The sequence below is a fragment of the Podarcis bocagei genome, assembly GCF_964188305.1.
Source record: "Podarcis bocagei genome assembly, chromosome: 2".
Lineage (NCBI taxonomy): Eukaryota > Metazoa > Chordata > Lepidosauria > Squamata > Lacertidae > Podarcis > Podarcis bocagei.
Genome location: NC_138126.1, coordinates 33,558,195 through 33,578,045, shown reverse-complemented (window position 1 = coordinate 33,578,045; position 19,851 = coordinate 33,558,195). Strand labels below are relative to the sequence as shown.

At 43.4% G+C, this 19,851-nt stretch overlaps 1 protein-coding gene and 1 long non-coding RNA gene across 10 annotated transcripts in view; one reads left to right on the top strand and one right to left on the bottom strand.

The window, feature by feature from the left end:
* Positions 1-19,851, top strand: part of FRMD4B (FERM domain containing 4B) — a 243,446-nt gene that overhangs the window by 179,519 nt on the left and 44,076 nt on the right. For all 8 annotated transcript variants that reach the window (XR_014005103.1, XM_081184011.1, XM_081184008.1 and 5 more), the window contains 4 exons: positions 3,866-3,949; positions 6,347-6,412; positions 7,287-7,344; positions 9,113-9,199. Coding sequence is in view for 7 of the 8 variants with exons in the window: in XM_081184011.1 (XP_081040137.1) it covers positions 3,866-3,949; positions 6,347-6,412; positions 7,287-7,344; positions 9,113-9,199 (295 nt within the window). In the remaining variant the exon portion in view is untranslated. The remainder of the gene's footprint in view (positions 1-3,865; positions 3,950-6,346; positions 6,413-7,286; positions 7,345-9,112; positions 9,200-19,851) is intronic.
* Positions 1-19,851, bottom strand: part of LOC308581754 — a 61,836-nt gene that overhangs the window by 2,444 nt on the left and 39,541 nt on the right. The window contains exon 3 of one of the 2 annotated variants that reach the window (XR_014005252.1): positions 11,056-11,152. The exons of the other annotated variant lie outside the window; for it this stretch is intronic. This is a non-coding gene — a long non-coding RNA (uncharacterized lncRNA). Of the gene's footprint in view, positions 1-11,055; positions 11,153-19,851 lie in introns of those variants that run through there. 2 annotated transcript variants of the gene reach the window in all.

Sequence of the window (19,851 nt, the reverse complement as noted above, 5' to 3'; positions counted from 1 at the left end):
TGTGACATTATATTTATACTTATTTGCATTGGGGGGGAGCTTTTCCTCAGGTCACACTGACATTGTGAGGTTGTTGGTTTTTTTGCTTTCATCTGTAACATGTCACTCCGCTCAATTAATGAATCCATTCAGTTTATTTTCTTAGGAAAGTGTGCCATGCTACTCCTTGCTCAGTGGTGCGCTTTGTATTGCACAGATTGTCATCTGGGTAGTGTTGGGTTAGTGAAAGTTGATCCTGTGTTGTGAACAAGGGTTTGAAGTTTAGTTGATCTTCAGTTCTCCTGCAGCCTAAGGAGTCTATCATTTTCAGCCCTGTCACAGGAAACCTCTGAATTACGGCTTGCACCTTCATTCAGTGTGTAGGAGCGGCTTGCCTTTGTGACTTGGGGGGGGGGGCGCTATAGCAAAATAGGGCACTGTAGTTTGTCATGGGTGTGTTGTGAACGTATATTAGCCTCTTAGTGGTGAGCCACTGTGGAGGAGCTTTGAAGGAGGTGAAGAAGCTGTCATTTATACGTATACCACAGAGAACTAATGAACAGATTGCTTCAAAGTCAAGATGAGAGCAGAGATGTTTTATTTATTCAGAAGATTTTTTACCCGCCCTTCACCTAAGGTCCCAGAGCTGATTACAACAATAGAATATGCAATGTATAAAAACAGATAAAACAGCTAATGATTGTAAGAGCAAGGAGAACCGTTTCAGCCAGAACAGAGCAGTATACATTCAGCGAAAGAGGAGGGTCCTACAAAACAAAATACCTTAAATGTCTAAGTATAGAAGAAGCGTGTCTTCAGCTTATGTCGAAAGCTGTACAAGGAAGACTCTAGATACCCCTCCATGGGGTGTTCTAGCCTTGATTCAGGAACCTTTACACACAGATGCACACATTCACACCCCCAAGATATTGCTTCCCCCCATTTCTTGGGAGTCAGAGAAAACCTTGGGATATTGGGTGACACGACTTGACTCTGTCATTCATATACAATCGTACCTTTGTTTTCGAACAACTTAGTTCTCAAATGTTTTAGCTCCTGAATGCAGCAAACCCAGAAGTGACTGTTCCGGTTTGTGAACTATTTTTGGAAGCCGAACATCCGACGGGGCTTCTGCAGCTTCCAATTGGCTGCAGGAGCTTTCTGCAGCCAATCAGAAGCCACACTTTGGTTTCCAAATGTTTTGGAAGTCGAACGGACTTCCTGAACAGATTCTGTTTGACTTCCAAGGTACTACTGTACAGGTAACTCGCATCTTATGTGGGGGTTATGTTTGTGGCCATTGCTTGCAGATGCAAAATCATCTAACACCAGGAACCTCCAGAACTGTCCTCACTACAAGGTGGAGGACTGCTTGCCCAGCTTTGTGGAGCAGGGGTTCTAGGACCCTGCCAGAGTGCTCATATCTCCTTCCCAAAGTCCAGCTTCTGGGATACTGCCAGATCCCTTGTGCCACCTTCCCAAAACTGGGCAAGTCCAGCATGGCAGCTTTGCCCAGGTGGTGGTGGAAGAATATAAAAATGGGGAGTGGGTAGTTACACACACACACACTGTGCAAAGCTGTGATTGCATAAGTAAAATAAGTGTAAGATGTTATTGTACTCTGGAATACTATTAGCTGAAAGTGTTGGCACAAGTCATTGAAACAGTATGTTTGAGATGGTACGAGGAAATGTGAAGGTTATGTCCATGTTATAGCCATGGTGGACCATTAACAAATGTGTGCCTGGTTTCATTTTCTTTTGGGAGTAACTCTCTGAAAGAGGTTTGCTCAAATAACACTCAAGTGTTTGACATATAATGATATTTGAGGTCAGGAAGAAACTTTCCCACCATCTCAGATTGGCTGCAGCCCTTAGGAGAATCTCCTTGCAGATCGACTTTCTTGTCATCAATAGCTATTTGCCCTGCAGGCGCTGGACTACAATGGGCCTGCTCTGTGCTTGTGGCGGGTGGAGACCTAGATTCTGGTGAGAACTGGCAGCTGAAATAGAATCCTTTTATTTCCTATAGGAACACTTGTGTTAAAGGACCACAGTTGAATTGGCGTGTTTGTGTTATCCACACATGCAGACATATTCACACTCCGTGTGTGTGTTTCAGTTAACTGAAAGTGTTAAAATAATGGCTTGGATCCTGTGAACAGAACTCAGTTCAGTGAGGGCAGTTTTTGCTTATTCCTTATTCCCTTTGTTCCATGAAAATGTGCTCCAGAGGGATCAGGGAACAGGATGGGGGATGGTGTGGGGCGCTGCAGGACAAAGGGGGAGGCCTCCTCCCTCCTTCTGCCAGCAAGAGCCTTTCCTGAACTGCACATGGGCAACTGACAATTTATCCCAGTGTTGTTGGTGTGTGTGTGTGTGTGTGTGTGTTTAAATATAAGCAGATAGAGCTTAAATCTGATTTTTGTTTTTTAAAAAAAAAAACCCCAGTTCTGGAAGAGGTGATTCTTGCTGCCAGAAAAGAGATATTTCTCTTGACAGGAGGCTGTTTCCAGAAATATTTGGATGCCAATGCTGCGATAATACTATCACTGGGGTGGGGTACCTTATTCAGCCTGCATTCCCAGGGGCAGCTTCCCTGTGTGTTTGTGTTTGTTTGTGTAAGTGGTGATGGGGCCAGAGCCAACGTTGGGTGAAGCAGCAGATGTGAGACTTACCTTTGTACAGTAGACTACATGCTAGCCAGACAGAAACCAGAGGTCTCTATGCACACACACACACATACCTACACACCTCCATCCTCTGTCCAGGCAACCAAAATGTCTTCTTGCAGTTCAGGGAGGCATTCCAGGCAGACAGAAGCACACAAGGAGGGTGCTCACAGCAGGGCAGTTGAGGGGCATGTCCTGGGGACAGTCAGTCCCGAGGAGCAGGTAGAGAGGACTGGAGGGGTGCATTTGGCCCTTAGGCCTGGGGTTCCCCACCCCTGGGCTGCCACACTGTTAGGAAATCCTTCCTTGTTTTGTGGACAGGTGCACATCCAGAGAGTTTCTGCAACAGAGGGTTGGGAGGAAGTCACACTTTTCTCCTGTGCTGAATTATTTAAAGATGCTGTGAGTTCAGTTTAGAACAAGGCACCTTGTATAAGAAGTAATGCGTCAGCTTATTCCATTGGGAAAAACGAGGCACGTGTTAATGACTCAGGAAGCCCAATGAATTACTGGTACAGAAAAGTCATGTTGGTGCTTGCTGATCTCTGCTAAAAGCATGCAGAAATCCTGCAGAAACTTGTTGGCCTCATTAAGCAGATAAACAGAAAGTATTGCCCACTTTTCTTTTCTGCCAGCAACCACACATGCCTTTTTGTCTTCTTAAAATAATTAAATGGATATCTGCCCAATCCCTACATCTTGGGGCCAAGTTACAATTTCTTTTTAACTTTCTTTGTCCTCCTATTTCTCCCCCCTCTCTAAGAACTAGAATAGTGAGAATGCCTTAGCTGATTATTATTTTTTTAGTCAAAAAGTGGAATCAGATTTGCTTTAGGAATCTTAAGAGAGGTGTCCATGTTAGAGAACGCGGGGGTTTGTTTTTTCGACTGGTTGAAACAGAAGGTATCGTTTCAGCAAAGAATATTCAGTGGCTGATGAGTATCACCGCCTCTTTTTCTTCGGCAGCCAAATTTCCTCAGTTGCACTGTGTCCCTAATCAGAAAAGTAATGCAAGTCCACTTCTTTTGTTCAGAGTTGTCATGCAAGAAGGCCTATAGGGTTACGTTGCTATGACAGCTGGACTACACTATGAATGAACCCGCTTCCGAGTGGCTAAAACTCGGCCCCCTTTTCCTAGAACCAACTAGGCAAGTCTTACTGATTCCAAAATAGTTAACACTCTTTTATTCTTTTGTTTCCCCGTGCACTTCCAAGTGATGAGAATGCAAGGAAAGATCTAAAGAACTTGCCTGCCTTTCCTACCAAGACGCTACAGGAACACCCATCGCTCGCCTTTTGGTAAGACACATTTATTTTTCATTTCACTTGCCTTTCACGCTTTTATCCTGCCCTTCTTCTCTAACCAACATTGGAAGGGTTGGAGAGCCACAGTGTCTCTTCCATGAATAGGAAGGGCTCTTTCCATACTTGTGGTCCATGAAGTGAGGAGGAGGAGATTTTTGACAAGTTTCACTTCCCATGCTTCCCAGCACCACCTTGTTCTGGAGGGTTCTCCAGCCCTCCTAAACAGCTTTTCAATGGACAAAGGAGGCTGCAGGGAGGAGGGGAGGAGGAGGAACTGGGCAGAAATCACCTCCCCTGTTTCACTCACAGGGACTCTAGATCCAAGCCATATTTTCCCTTCTCCCCCTACCTCCAACTCCCCATATTATCCTCACAACAAGCCAGCAAAGTAAATTAGGTCTGGCTGTGCCTTGCCCAAGGCCATCCAAGGACTTCCACCTCTGAGCAGGGGTTTAATCCAAGGTCCTCCTGGCCCATCAAACACTTTATCTGGCGCCCTAAATAACACACATATTTTCATGAGGCTGTCGAAATTTCCTCCCAGCTACTATTTGTTTGAAAAGCTGTTGAACAAATAGTATAGATGTCTTTAATACAGACACTGCCCAAGTTCTGTAGGTCGATAAGTGTATCTGAATCCAGGGCCAGGATTTAAAGATTAGTTCAAATATTTAAGGAAAACATAGGAATGTTTAAAAGGAGTTGACTTTCATATGATCTCTCTCCAAAGTAAACTCGGGGCTGTAATTCTGGGACTAAAAAAAAATGCTATTATGTCCCCTGCTCAGTCTTCTCTAGGCTAAACATACCCAATTCCTTCAACCTTTCCTCATAGGACTTGGTTTTCCATACTCTGACCATCTTCGTTGCCCTCCTCTGAACCTGTTCCAGTTTCTCTTCATCCTTCTTAAAGTGTGGCACCCAGAACTGGGCCCAGTATTCCAGATGAGGTCTACCTAGTGCAGACTAAAGTGTAACTATTACTTCCCATGAGAGTTACGTGGCCATCTTTGTTGTTGCCGCTTCATAGTCCATTGCTGTCATGCTGATAACTCACCTTCATAAACTCAAGCCGCACTATGAAATCTGTAGTTATAAGAGAGGGCAAGTCATTGATCGTTTATAACAGCTTATTCCTTTTGGGCTGCAGTTATGCACACAGGTAGGTGTTGCAAGTTCAGTGAGTTTTAAGCAGTGTATGTAGGGTAGCAGCCTTTGTGGGCCCCACGGTGTTGCTATCTTTTTCTCTAGCAGGGCTCCTGTGTCTTAACAATACCAGTGTCCTGCTGAAATTCAAAAGATCTAGCTATTCCAGTCATTGCTGGCCCGTGTAAGCCAGGATTACCCCTGTTAAATACCTGCAACTATGAAAGGTCCTGGTAAAAAAATTAGAGGCCTGTAGCAGACTGTAAGACATTTTAGCTTGAATCCAGAGTTCCTGTGAGCTAGAGGAAGAGATGAGAAGGTGATTTTCACCCAGTCCTCCTTCCTGCTGCATTACAGGCCACTTCCCACACTATTTCCAGAGGGTCTCTCAACCCTTTAGAGTAGCTTTTCAAGGGATTATGGGGGCAGGCGGAGGTGGAGGGGGAATTGCCTCTTCCTCTAGCAGGAGCATCCTGTGATCAGAGTTCAGCTCACAGGAACTCTGGATCCAAGCCCAAATGTCTTAAAAGCTGCTACTGAACTCCTTCCTCCACTCAGCAGGACTCTTCTGCCTTTAACAGCAGTCAAATTCATTCAGCAGCTACATTATGAATGGGTACATAATGATTATATTACCTTCATTATCAGAGGTGATATGCTTCAATATCCCCAGTTGCTGGGGAGTGCTATTACACTCAACTCTTGCTTATGGGCTTCCCAGGGGCCTCTAATTGTAAGAACAGGATCCTGGACTAGATGGGTCTTTGGTTTGATCTGGCAGGGAACCACTTAACTTCTTCTGTTATTTCCTCCCAAGATAATGTATTGGTATAGGCAGTTTTCTGACATATGCACACTTTTGTCTGCAAGTTCTCATCATGGTGATAAGTGATGCGGTAGGGAATCTAACATAACTCCACCTGCTTTTTGCTAAATTTCAGCTTTGCTGTGCTTGCAACTCGTTCAATGCTTGTGTCTTAGTAATGGGACATTCTACAGTAGTGTGCACGATATAGCAGGGTTAATTACAAATTAGAGCCCGTCCTGCTATATCAAGGAACAGACACATCGTTCCATTCTGTGTAGCTCAGTTCCTGAATGTGCAAGAGTGCGCACCTCACTGGAGAGTTTCTTAGCGGACTGTTGTATGTTTGTGTGTGGAATGGTTTTCTGAGTGCCATCAAACATTATTATTTGGTATAAAATACTTCTGCCGCCTCCTTAACCATTTTGCTTGTTCCACAGTGAGGACAGAGTCATTGAACATTATGTAAAAAATAAGGGGCTGACCAGAGGACAAGCGATTGTTCAGTAAGTGTTTCACTTGGACATTTGTGGGGTGAGGTGGAGTGCAGAAGGGGCTTCATCAGTGGTCTGATAGGTTGACATGGTTCTCAGTTAGTCACTGGTAGACACTGATGGTCAGTGATTACTTGCTGAAAAGTGACATGCCCACCTGTAGGTCGCAAAGGCATGGACAGCAGATCTTTGGACCAATTCCCCAATTCCCCTCCCACACTGTCTTTTCTCCTGAAGACTCCACAGTGCCTTTCATAGCCAGGAGCCTACTCAAGAACTGACCCAACAGCTGAAGCTGTGCAAACAACTGAACATTCCATGAATAGGCACTAGCTTGGTCAGATCTCATTTCCTGGTCATATCTCCCTGAGGTTATGTGTACTTGACTATTCAAATTTCTCTCATATAGCCTGGTCAGCTACATTTACCATGGAAGTGTACTCAGAAGAACATAAAACACATCTTAGAACTAAACTTGGAAAATAGTGCAGACCTGTATTGTTAGATAGCTCAGCCACAATAATTGGAGCCAAGTTTTTAATGGAGTTCAGCTGTTAAGCTGGCAAGTAGAATAGGGGCTGAGCACCTGTGCCAAATTGCACCGCACAACTTTTGGAGGTGATTTTTAACGGGAGACCATGCTAATTCCATTCTGCTGAGCTCTTTTGACATTTTTTTGACCCTGCAGTTTGTTGCTGTGCTTGAACGCATTTGTAAACATACTTCGAACATAGCTGTTGACTGATCCGTTCTAAAAAAAATTAAGGGGCAACGGGGAGAACCCTCTGCTGCAGCTTAAAGAGGAATTTAAAAAATCAGAGAATATGTGCTTAGAGAGAACTTCACAGAAGAGCCGACCCATTTACTTATGAATCTGTCTGCACAGGTACATGAAAGTGGTTGAAGCTCTGCCTACATACGGAGTCCATTACTACGGAGTAAAGGTTAGTGACCGCTGTAAGAGAACCTAAGTGCCTTGGGGCGGAATTCAGCATTGCGCTAAGTGTGGTACAAAGTCTGGGAACAAAGTCTGCTTGTGCAATGGGACTTTCCCCCCTTCTCCCCCTGCTTGCGCCCTAAACCTGTTCTAGGGGTTCCTTCAACCCTCCAGAGCATATTTAGGGGGTGCTTGTGGGGGAGGAGAGGGGGGAGCCCTGTTGCATGAGTGGACTTTGTTGCGTGCACACAGTAATTTAGTTGAATCCCACCTATAGAGTTGGAGTTTTGAAAGAGCAGTGCCCCCCCCCCAAGAAAAAAACAGGAGGGAACACATACTTGGCATGCAGAAGGTCCCAGGTTCAGTCCCTGGTGGTGGGGATAATTTCAGTTTGAGGCACTGGAGAACCGCTGCCAGTGAGAGTAGACCAACCTTCCTTGACATGCTGCTGTCCGTATGTTGGACTGAAGTCCCCTATCATGCCTGGCCTTTGGCCATGCTGCCAGAAGCTGATGGGAGTCAGAATCAACATCTGGAGCAACACTCCTGCTTTAATTCAGTCTCTTGTTTTTAATATAACAACATACATGTGGTTCCCAGGTGTTTGTTCCCCTTAGGAGTGATTAGACCCAGACCTGCTTAAACTTCAGCAAGATGGTGGCCTCGTGTGCTTTCAGACCATACTGTGAGGCCATATGCTAGGAACCTTGTGTCATCTTCCACACACAAAAACACAAGATGTGGCATTTTATTTATGTGTGCAATTTAAGCAATTCATGATAAGCAATTTTAGGGCAGGGTCACATTAAAACACACACACAAATACAGCATTATTTGGTAATAACTTAAGATCACACATACCCAATGTATACATTTTATAATCCCATACGTTCCTGATTAAACTATGCAAGCTTGCCATTATATGTTCATAATACAGTTGTTGGAAAATGCCGACTTCACACTAGCAAGCTAGTGGCTGAGTGATTGAGCTGTGAACCAGAAATCCCTAGTTTACTTCGGCTGTGAATGCATTTGGTGGCCTTAGGCTAGCTGCCGTTTCTTAGCCTCTGAACCTCGTCTGCAATAGGTGGATGATACTAATGGCCTATATTAAAGGCTTGTGGTCAGGTTTACTGAAACAGTGTGTTGGCTGCATAACGCTTCATGTTATTATCTCCTTAACTGAGAAAGAGAGACCTGTGAAACATGAAATCTTGCACACAGGTCCCTCCGAGATGAGGCAGTCACACAGTAACAAGATAAGCTTCAGTCTACTTCCTTACTCCGTATCATATGCTTGTGCAAAGCAATAAATGCAGGGTGATCTTCTAAAGGCAGCAATATGTACTTTGGAGTAAAGTGCCATGTGTACATAGCCCATTCTTTCCTCTCAGCAGTGTCCCAGGGCAGCAGTACTTTGGACATACCCCTCATCAAACCCCTTACATTGTTGTTGTTTTACCGCCCACAGATTTTCCTCAGTTTGTGCCCCGCCTGTAGCCACTGTTTCAAGGAATGCAGCCTTCTCGTTTCCTCACTGCTTTCTGCCTGTTTGCACAGCATCTATCTTCCAGCTGGGAAAGGAATGGCAGACCACTTTAAACAATAATCCCCGCTCAGTTGGCTGCAGGTGTGCTAACAAAGAGCTGCTTTTCGTCTCCCTAACCTGCAGATACTTGTTGCAGAACAAAATAGTTTTTAAACGCTACTGCATCAACTCGGCAGCGCTTGACTCCTACTTAGGTCTCGCCACTTGTGTCCTTTCTGTTCTTCAGGATAAACAAGGGATCCCATGGTGGCTCGGGATCAGTTATAAAGGAATCGGCCAGTACGATTTACAAGATAAAGTCAAGCCTAGGAAGGTAAGTCTCTCTCTCTCTCTCTCTCTCTCTCTCTCTCTCTCTCTCTCTCTCTCTCTCTGTATTTTGTAATACATAGGTGTGGGTGCAACTTTAAAAAAAGATGATTAGCAAAGTGTTCCTCTCTTCAGTGAAAGAACTGAACCCAGTGTAATCTAGCCTTTATTAGGGACTGAACCTTTAGTGCAGCAGGCGCTGCCCAGTGGAACACCCTTCCAACAGACGTTTGACAGGAATCACCCTGATAACTCTGTTATTGAAACAGGCCTTTTGAAATGTGAATTTCTTTTCATCTACCATTTTTTATTGATCTTTTTATTGATTTTATTGTCGTGTCGGGGGTTTTCTGTTGTATTCCGACTTGCTGTATTTTTATGAAACGGGGGCCTTTAAATATTTAAATAAACACTGTGTGAGAGGCACAATACATGGTGGGGGAAATGTGTGCCTGTTCTGTTTCTCCCACAGCTGTTAAAGAAGCTGTCATGGGCCAATAGAGGAGGGGGGAATGGACTTGCCACCATTGTGGGAACTATATTATACAAACTTCACAGAGCTAGTTTGTGCATCCACTCACTTAGGGTTGCCCTTTCTTTCTTTCTTTCTTTCTTTCTTTCTTTCTTTCTTTCTTTCCCTTGCCTCCATATTTTTAACCCTTCCCTGGCATGCAGTTGTGTAATGCATGACACTTCTTCTTGCCAGGGAGAGAACCAATGGGAAAAGCTTTGCCCACTGACTTCCTGTGTGTCTGTCTGCCATCAAAAGTAGGGGAGCAGGCCCTTTGGAAAGGACATGTCCATTTGCCATGATTAGGTCTGTATAAAATGTGATTAGAAGAAATTCTTTGTCCATCTCACTGAGGTGCCGGTGGCATCTCAGGTGAACCTGTGGCATGGCATGAGGATAGGTGGGTAGGCTGAAACTTTTTGCCATCCATCGTAAGCAGCATATCAGAACAAAATAAGCCTAACCCTCTTACCCTACCAAAATAGAGGGCATGGTCCTGCCCCACTGCTTTCTCTTGCCATCCCTAAAAGGCCCCTTTCCTCCTCCCTGGGCATATGATGTGTATAGGAACTGTCCCAACTCATAAATCATAAACACGTGCAAATCATAAACTTCTGGAAGAGCTAATTTTCCTTGCTGAGTGTAGCAGGGACGTTTTAATGCACGTGACTATCCTGCAGGGAAAACGCACCTTGCTTCTTTGCAGCCACACTTCTGTGCTTTATCTGCATATCGATGCCAAGAGCTAGCTATTCTGATCTTCCTGCTCCCTAGATCATTTAGGGGTCAACACCTCAAATGCATTTTCTGCCAGCTGCACATCTTGTTGCTGTCTCAGAATACAAGTCAAGTATGTGTAGGAGTGGTACATCTGGCCAGATTTTTTAGCAGACGTCTATATCTGAAAAAGTATCTCAATGTGAAATTCATTTAACAAGAGGCAGATCTTACTGGACAAGAAAATGCCACAGAAAATGCTCTTTCCCATGTCCGCAACTGTTCTACAACAACGTAGGTAAATAATCCAGAAACAATTAGTCAACATGCCTCAACTTTGTTTTGTTTATCCAACCATAGTTATTCATCTGGTACAAGAGTAGCTGACCCTATGGCTCTCCAGATGTCATTGGACTCTTAACTCCCATCATTCCTGACCACTGGCCATGTTGGTTGGGATGATGGGAGTTGTAGTTCAGTGACTCCTAGAAGACCACAGGTTAGCCATACCTGATCTAGAACAAACAAACAATGGCTTGACTATGCAGTGATCAAATTATTCAGTGAATTTGTTTTCATTTTTTTCAAAAACATGTATATCTTACTTTTGTGTCCAAAAGAGTTGTTGTTGCTGCTGCTGCTCTGCTGTTGTTGTTCCTGAACAATTGCCTGTAATGCCTGCTCTTTGGTAAAACACTGGTTTGGAAGAGGGCTGGGTAGTCTTAACCTGGGCTTCCAGGGTAAAAGGAAAGTTGACAATTTAGGTATAGCGCTGCTCATTCTCAAGCTAAGCATCATTGTATGTTATTACTTATTGCCAGGGCTTTCTTTCAGCCAGAACTCATAGGAACTCAGTTCCATCACCTCTCAGGTTGCGCCATTGTCATTATAAGAGAACAAGGGAGGTGTTCATGGAGAGTTCTGGCACCTCTTTTTCTAGAAAAATAGCACTGCTTAGGAGTCATGAATTGTGCATCTAGGCTAGTGTGGTATAATGGTTAGTGTGTCAGACTATGACTGGGGCGACGAATGTTCAAATACCCACCCACTCATGAAACTCACTGTATGACCATGGGGTAGTCACTCAGCTTAACCTCACTGGGTTTATTTTAAGTATGAAGGAATGTATCTGACAGTATTTTTTATACCACTTGTCATTAAAGAAAGTCAGAGTTATTTCCTGGGGGAGTGGGAAGAGAACTATGTATATCAGCTTCAGTTCCTTAGAGGAAAGGTAGGTTTTTAAATGTACTTATTAATACATAATATTTCCTCAGAAATAAGTTCTTTTTAGTTTGGTGTGACTTAAGCCCAAATAATTGTGCTTAGGATTACAGCCTTAAACACTTAGTTGTCACTTCAAGCAATCTTTCACACCCTTTGAGACAATTCTAGGGGAATCTGTGCTTGTTAATCTGCGCTTAATTAATACCAATTACTGGGAATGGTGATGCAGCAAATGGCAAGTGTTTCTGCGCGCCACCACACATAAAAATAGACATTCTGCAGTTTATTTTCCAAAGCAACACACACACTTACGCAGCTCCTGCAATAGCTACACAGCATAGACCACAAAAGGAAGGGAAAGCGGGTGGCAAGTTTCGATGCCAGCCAGCTTCTGGAAACAGTGACTCCTACTAAAAGGAGTCATGGAAGAAGAGATGATAGTACAAGCAGTTTCTTTGCACAGAGGGTGGTTCTTTGTTTGCCATGTGCAGTAAACTGTAAAAGTAAGCAAAAGCAACTAAGCGAGGAGTAGCTGCAAGGAGAAATAAATACATATGTTTAGCAAGGGTGTGAGATAGAGGTGTACAGAAACTGGTGTGATTGGTGCATCAGGTGTCGAAATAGTTTCTTTCTGCACACACAGAAAAAGTGATGCATAAAACCTCAGTTTGGTTATAAAAGTATAGCCAGTCAGATGGTACATCCAGTTAAGTGTATTTTTCTTCACAATGGTCAGTGAGACGCTTCTGGGAAAGCCCAGAAGTAGAGTATGCTGTTGCCTTCCAGCAACTGGAATTTAGCCTTATTCTGCCTCTAGGAAACTCTCGGAAACATAGCCTAGTTTTGTCTAGTCCTGTTGCCCTCTGCGTGTTGTTGACTCCAGTTCTTATCATTTCTGGCTGGGACTGATGGGAACTGGAGTCCAACAACGCCTGGAAGGCTACAGATTCGCCATCCTTGGTTTAGTCCAATGGACAGCCACTCTCCAGAGTCTTAGGATTTTAGCCACATTCCATGATGATGCCAAAGAGTGAACTTTGAACCTTATGCTTGCCAAGTCTGCTTTGTGTGTGTGAGGAATGACCTCTCCCGAAATCTGCTATCCCGTTCCATTTCTTTTGCCTACGCTTACATCTCTCTGTCTCTCCCTGCCCCATTGTGATCAGGGATGTAACTGCTTTGCAAGTTAAAGGACACTTAGCCTTGGCTCTGCCAACAGAGTTTTGTTTTTTCAGAAGAAATATACAGAAGCCTGCTATTACCAAGTCAAACATAGCCTACTGGCTGTCTTACCTTAAAGCAGAGCAATATAGCAGAATCTTTATGGACTTTGGAGTACCATTTGTTTGAACTCCTTACCTCATCAAAGCTGTTACTCTCATGCACACTGAGCATGCCTAGAAGCCTGACATGCTTTTCCTGACATGCTGGCTTTGCACATGCAGCAGTGTTTGTATGTACATTGTTTTTAAACACATGAGGCCATGGAAACATGGCATTCTCCCACGCCTAATAGTCTAAAGAGGTGCATTGCCATCAGGGGTGGTTCTACATGTGTAGCTCAGCCATCTGGTAGAGCCTTGCAGCAGGGCTTTACAACTTCACCACACATGGTAGACCACTTGTTCTGAAAGATAGTGCATCAAACTCTTCCTCCAGGTTGAAATGAGCCAACCAAGAAGAGGGCTAGGCAAGGAAATATTCCCTCTGGTACTTCAGCTTTCTGTATGTAGATTACATACTGACATCTATCTGAGCTATACTGCTTGAAAGCGTTCATCAGTTTTAACAAGACAACTCAGCTCCTTTACTCAAAAGCAAACATTTTTGCAGCACCTCCTTCTGCAAGCCAACCATAGACTTCGGGTAATTTCTTAAAGAAGAAGTGCCTGGACTTGATTACACCTGTAAACTTCACCCTCTGACCTGGAAGCCCTGCCCTTCTAATCATAGGGATTATGGAGCAATATAATGTTACTTGCCAAGGCAGAATACCTTGATTGTTTATAAGACATAGGGGCACTGCACATGTGATTAGGAACACAGGAAGTCACCTTGTATGAGGTTGAGTCACTGGTCTATCTATCCCAGTATTATCTAGTGGGACAGGCTGTTGTTCTCCAGAGCTTCAGGCAGAAATCTTTCTTACCATCTGCATACTATACTTGTTTTTGATTTGTCTTTTAGTTTATTTTGTCTGTTTGTGTTTTGCCTTCTTTTTAAGCTGATTTGAGGCATTCTCTCTCTCTCTCTCTCTCTCTCTCTCTCTCTCTCTCTCTCTCTCTCTCTCTTTCTAGCAACTAACACACACAATTAACAGCAATCCTTTTAATGAACATAGGACCTTCTGCAGGCAATGTATGTGATCTGCCCTCTGAGGCATGGTCCTTGCAGTAACCATGCCTGTTTTTCTCTATAAGGCTAGATTTGCAGATGTCTTAAATGTTTTTCATCAAAAAGAATTGTTTACATGGGAGGTCTTCTATCATAGTTTTCTTAAATGTTTATGCTGAGAATTAAAAGCCCTTCATCAAATGTTTGACCCATGTGTGTGTGTGCGTATGTGTTCAATTTTATTTCCCCCTCTTGGAATCAAGTGCACATTTTGCCTAGCTAGATTCAACTAGTGTGCCAAATTTATTATTACTATTACAGTTAATTTCTTAATCACCTACTAAGCCACCCGTTTCAATGTGATTTACAAGATGAGTGAATTTTCTCTATGTATTTCATTTCACTTAATGTGAATATCTCTCAGTGAAACAATTCTGAGGTGGGGGGTATTTGTATAATGCATACAGAAAGCTCATGGTAAACGTAAAATAGTTTCTTAGGAATGGAATGCTGGTGGTGAAAGTAATCTTTATCTCCTGTACATTCACTTGCTTGTCGCTGCCTGCATGGATGACAAGGGTAGAGGTTTTGCTTCACATGAGCTTTCCTTTGGGGTATTGGCTAAGTTTTTGTGCAGATTAAATCTTCCGTTACAACAACATCTCGATTAATTCTAAAGTATGTGAGATGGGTGCACATGTAAACCCACATTATAAATATTTATATGTCACAAAATAAGAAAAGAAAGCCAGATACGTTTGAGTCTATGCCACTAAGGGTACATTCAACATAAAGGGGGGTGGGTTTGGGTATGTATGTGATTAAACACTCAGCAAAGCCACTCCACTCTTACCCTGCAAACTCACAAAGGGTATGTACTTAACACCAAACAGTACCAGTAATTGTTGTGACATAGATGATAAACAAATTGATTATTATATCAGCTCTCTCTGATACAGGCCAGAAATACCAGTTCATCTCTTATGCAAGCAGTTCAGTGTATATAAAAAGGGTTGATTTCAAAGAACGAGATATATACAATATATAGGTAAAATCTGTGAATACTGAATTATGCACTTTTTATTCATTCATTTAATTTTAAGCTGCAATTACACTGATCAGGACCTCAGGACCTTAAGGACCACCTTTCCCCATAAAAACAGACCTGGGCCCTGCGCTTGTCATCTGAGGCCGTTCTCTATGGCCCTCCTCCCAGAGAGGTTCAGAAGGTGGCAGAAGCTCGCCTGGTGCCATCGTTACATGTCTTTAGGTGCGAGGCAAAAGCATTCCTCTTTACCCATGCCTTCTACTATTAAATAATCTATGGCCTGTTAAAGCTGGGGGAGGGAGCTGTTATTACGATTATTTTGTTATTATGCTGGCTGTTGTTATGCTTTTTATTTTATTTTTTAATTATTACTGGTGATCCGTAATGTGTTCTTAATGTTGTACACCTCCCCGGGATCTTTTGATAAAGGGTGGTATATAAATTGAACGAATTAATAAACCAATAATAATAATAATAATAATAATAATAATGGTTTCCATCCTGTGTGAGAAGGGAGAGTTGCTCTGTATTAAAACCATCAGATTCAGAACACATTTTTCATTGTGTACACTCACATAAACATTCCTTTGTTTTCCGTCGTCAGCTGTTCCAAAGTTTTATGATCTGCTCTATAGTTTATAGCTTAACTATGATATACATGGATTTACATCTTGTGAGATGCAGAGTTTTTTCAATATGCCGAAACTTGCTCTCTCTTCCTGCATTTACAAGGAAATGCTGACTGTACACAGTTCCCATTGATGTATCCAAGGCTGGAAAGTGCCTGAGATTTTTAAGATACAGGTGCCTCTAGCAAGATTAAGGAGTGCTAACCTCTTTCTCTGGCACTGTTCCAGCCGGGTAAAACTAACCACACGATCTCCCTGCCTCACCCCCGTGGCCATTAGCCAATTCCACATTCTTTGAAGCTGCTGTCAGAGATAACCGCAAGCATCCTTTAGTTTCAACGTGCAACCTGAAAATAATCCTCTCCCAGATAAAGCCGAGTTGGGGTAGGGAGGCAGCGGTGGCGGGGAACCAACAGCTCTCTATTTTTCTTAAAAGAGAAATGAGGCATTTTATTTTGTAAATCCCACCCATTCTACCACTTTCATCCCTTCTCCCCCTGCTTCCATCATGCTAAGCCACCATCGACTGCTCTTTTGGCAGGTGGCAAGAGCAACGCATAGTGCAGCTCTCTGCTAAAGGGCAGGAGAGTCACCTGAGGTTAGCTCTATGGTGCTATTTCCCCCTGCCATGCTGTGGAGCAGGCTTGGCCAACCAGGTGTGCCACAAACGCTGTTGAACTACAACCCATCAGGGCCTACCAACATGTTGCACATAAGTATAAATTTTTCATACCTTTAAAAATGTCATTTTCCTAATCAGTAAGGGTAAAACCCTATACCTACACAAGTAGGCATGTATGCAGTTGACTATTAATCCAAGATCAGTAACTGGTCCTGGATTCAGGAGAAAGGCTTGGGATACAGCCTTTTAACACACTGTCATCATGCGCACATGTCACTGCTTACATTTTGTGTGTGAGTGTTTTTAGCTTCCTACTGGAAAGAAAAATTGTCGCCCCACAGCTCGAATCAGATGTTGGCCAGGAGAAAGGATGCAGCCAATAGTGACTGGGGATCACACTAAACCTTTCTAAACTATCACTTAGGAGTTTTTTTCAGTGGAATGAAAAGCGTTTCAGGTTTTCACTCTCCTTATAGTGTTGAGAATTACAACGTTCTAGAGAATGCGGGGGATTGTATTCTTGGACAGCATCTGATGTTCCAGGCAAAAGCTGGTAATTGATGCAGTCTCGTTCTCCTATATCTAGCCAACATCCACAGCATTTGCGGGGGGGGGGGGGAGAGAGTTCAACACAGAGCCTTGGACAATGCAGGTATTCCACCCCAAGTTGTTTTTGTAGGAATTAAGTTTTAACGGAGTTCTTACGGGTTTTTGAGTCTGGCTCAGTGCAGAACAGACCTGATTAAAACCATTTATTTTCTGAGTAAATTGAAAATAAAGGTTTTTTTTTATTTTATTTGTAATTTTCATTGATTTTTTTATTTATTTAACAAACACATAGGCAAAGTATTAAATCAATAAGGAATAAAAAGAAAAACTTCAACTTGGTGCATGCTATTCCTACATATAGGGAGTTTACTGAAGGGGTAGCGTCATCGCATTTAGTCCATTGACTGACTCATTAATCACACAAAAACCAAAAGTACTGCAGTAGTAAATCTCTGATTACTCGGAGGTGCCACTGACTTGCCTTGTCCCATCATAAATGTTACAAAGGGACCCCAAGTGTTTATGGAAGCATCGGCCAATTTCACATCCCACAGCAGCCTCCTATCTCTGCTAAGGCTGTGTAGCACAATTTGGACCACCAGGCCTACAGTGACTGGAGTTGAGCAATAAAGGAAGCCCATTCCAAATTTTGGGCTGCATCACACTCCTAAAGGCATTACTTGGGAGTGTGGTGTGCCCCTGAGTGCCAGCGTGATGTAGTGGTTAAGAGCAGTGGACTTGTAATCTGGTGAACCGGGTTCGCTTCCCTCTCCTCCACCTGCAGCTGCTGGGTGACCTTGGGCCAGTCACACTTCTCTGAAGTCTCTCAGCCTCACTCACCTCACAGAGTGTTTGTTGTGGGGGAAGAAGGGAAAGGAGAATGTTAGCCGCTTTGAGACTCCTTCGGGTAGTGATAAAGCGGGATATCAAATCCAAACTCTTCTTCTTCTTCGGACTAACTCCCTCAAGTCCCAAGCTCCCTTGGTGGCAGCAAGGTCTTGCAGTTTGGCCTGCCCCAAAGCCTGCCGCAGTGTGCTGCAACGGCTTCAAGGAACCATGATAAATGTCCTGTTTGTTTTATTTATTTCTACTGCAGCAGTGTTTAGGGACTATGGGAGCTGGGAAACCACCCCATTGCCACCAAGTAAAACTTGGGTAAGAAAACAAGTGGGAAAGTGGTGGCACCAGTGAGGAGGAGTCACTGCTATTTAACTCCTTTGTATTGAATTGAAAGGAAGCACCGGCTCAATTTTTCATGGTATTAGTAGGAGGGTTGAACTTGAAGAATTATTTGGGGGGGCAACCCACTCTTTTTCAGATATTGCTATTACCCTAGTTTAGACCCTTTCAAAATTCTAATCCATTCAGGGCTTTATTTTAGACGAGGAAAGCCCCTATAGGCCTATCTTAATCCCCTTTCTCTAAACTCGTGTTCCTAGACACTGTTGGATTCCAATTCCCTTCAGCACCAAACCAGCAAAACCAGTGTTCAAGATGGATGGGATGTCTGAGGGCTTAGTAAATTATATGTTGTTGCAAGTATCTCTTGTATTCTGGAAAAAGTCATATTTGAGAATATTCTTATTTCCGTACTGCTTATTTCTGCAACGCACTCAAGGTGCTTAGAGTGAAATACATAGAATCATAGAACTGTAGAATTGGAAGGGATCCTGAGGATCATCTAGACCAACCCCCAGCATTGCAGAAATATGCAGCTGTCCCATATGGGGATGGAACATGCATGGTGCTTACTCTATTTTAATCTTCCTGAAAAACCTGTGAGGTTGATTAAGATGGCAGATAATGACTGGCCCAGGGCCATCCCATAAACTCATGGCTCAGTGGGGGATTGAACCCAAGTCTTCCTAGTCTGGCACTCAAGACAGTGCACCATACACATTCTCTGGATGATGTTCTATATTCAGCAATACCATTGCTTTTGTCTTCTATAAGGGGGTGGTCTTAAGGGAGGTGGAGAGTACGCTGCTAATTTACTTTGGAGACACTGGTTTTTATTTTTGCCCCAAGCAATATTATGAGGCTTGCAGCAATGACTCATCATCTGACATGCATATGTACTGCACTCTGTGATCATCCCTAATTTCCAGTTGCTTCATCTCATCTGCAGGTAAATGACTGCCTGTTAAATGACTGCCTGGGACGACAGCTTCCCTGTTGATCTTTTCCTAGGCCAGATTTCCCCAACTTGGGGCCTGCAGAAGTTGTTGGCCCACACATCCAATCACACTTGATCATTGGCGCTGCTAGCTAAGGATGATGGGAGTTGGAGTCTCAGGAGAAGGCTGCCCTAGACCTTTGTACGCACTGCCAAATGTGGCCCTTAATTCAGTTTGTCAAACTCACACAGAAGCATAGTCACTAGTAAAACCTCTTGCAATGGCGGAATTGTAATTAAAGCATCCAGGACAGATAGCCATCCACCCTCTGCTTATAAACTCCTGAGGGAGTTCGTTCCTCTGTCAAACAGGTCTTACTGTCAGAAAGTTTTTTCCTGGTGCTTAGTCTTCTAATTTGAAGCCATTGGTTTGGGTCCTAGTCTCTGGAACAGGAGAAAATAAGACCCCTGGATCCTTTTCACATGTACTACTCGTAAGCCAGGTATACCCCCATCTTATATTTGTGCATCTGGGTCTTCCTGCCTAAGTATAAAACCTTACATTGGTCCCTATTGAAATTCATTTTGTTAGTTTTGGCCCAGTTCTCCAATATGTTAAGGTCATCTTTAATCCCAGTTCTGTCTTCTGCGGCATTAGCTACCCCAGTTTGGTGTCACCTGCAAATTTGATACCTTTTTTAAAAAAATCTCATTTCTGGGGAGCTACAAATGAAGCAAGATATGCCATTAGGTTTGCACCATTAAAAAAACAAACAAACCCTAGGTTGCAAAAGGCATTTTCTTGAGTAAAGGTTGTATATAAAAAGGAAATGGTGGTTATGGTCCTGTTTCTATCAGTCCCAAGCATATGGCAGGAGCATGTGTGGCAGAGAGTGAAAGGCCTCT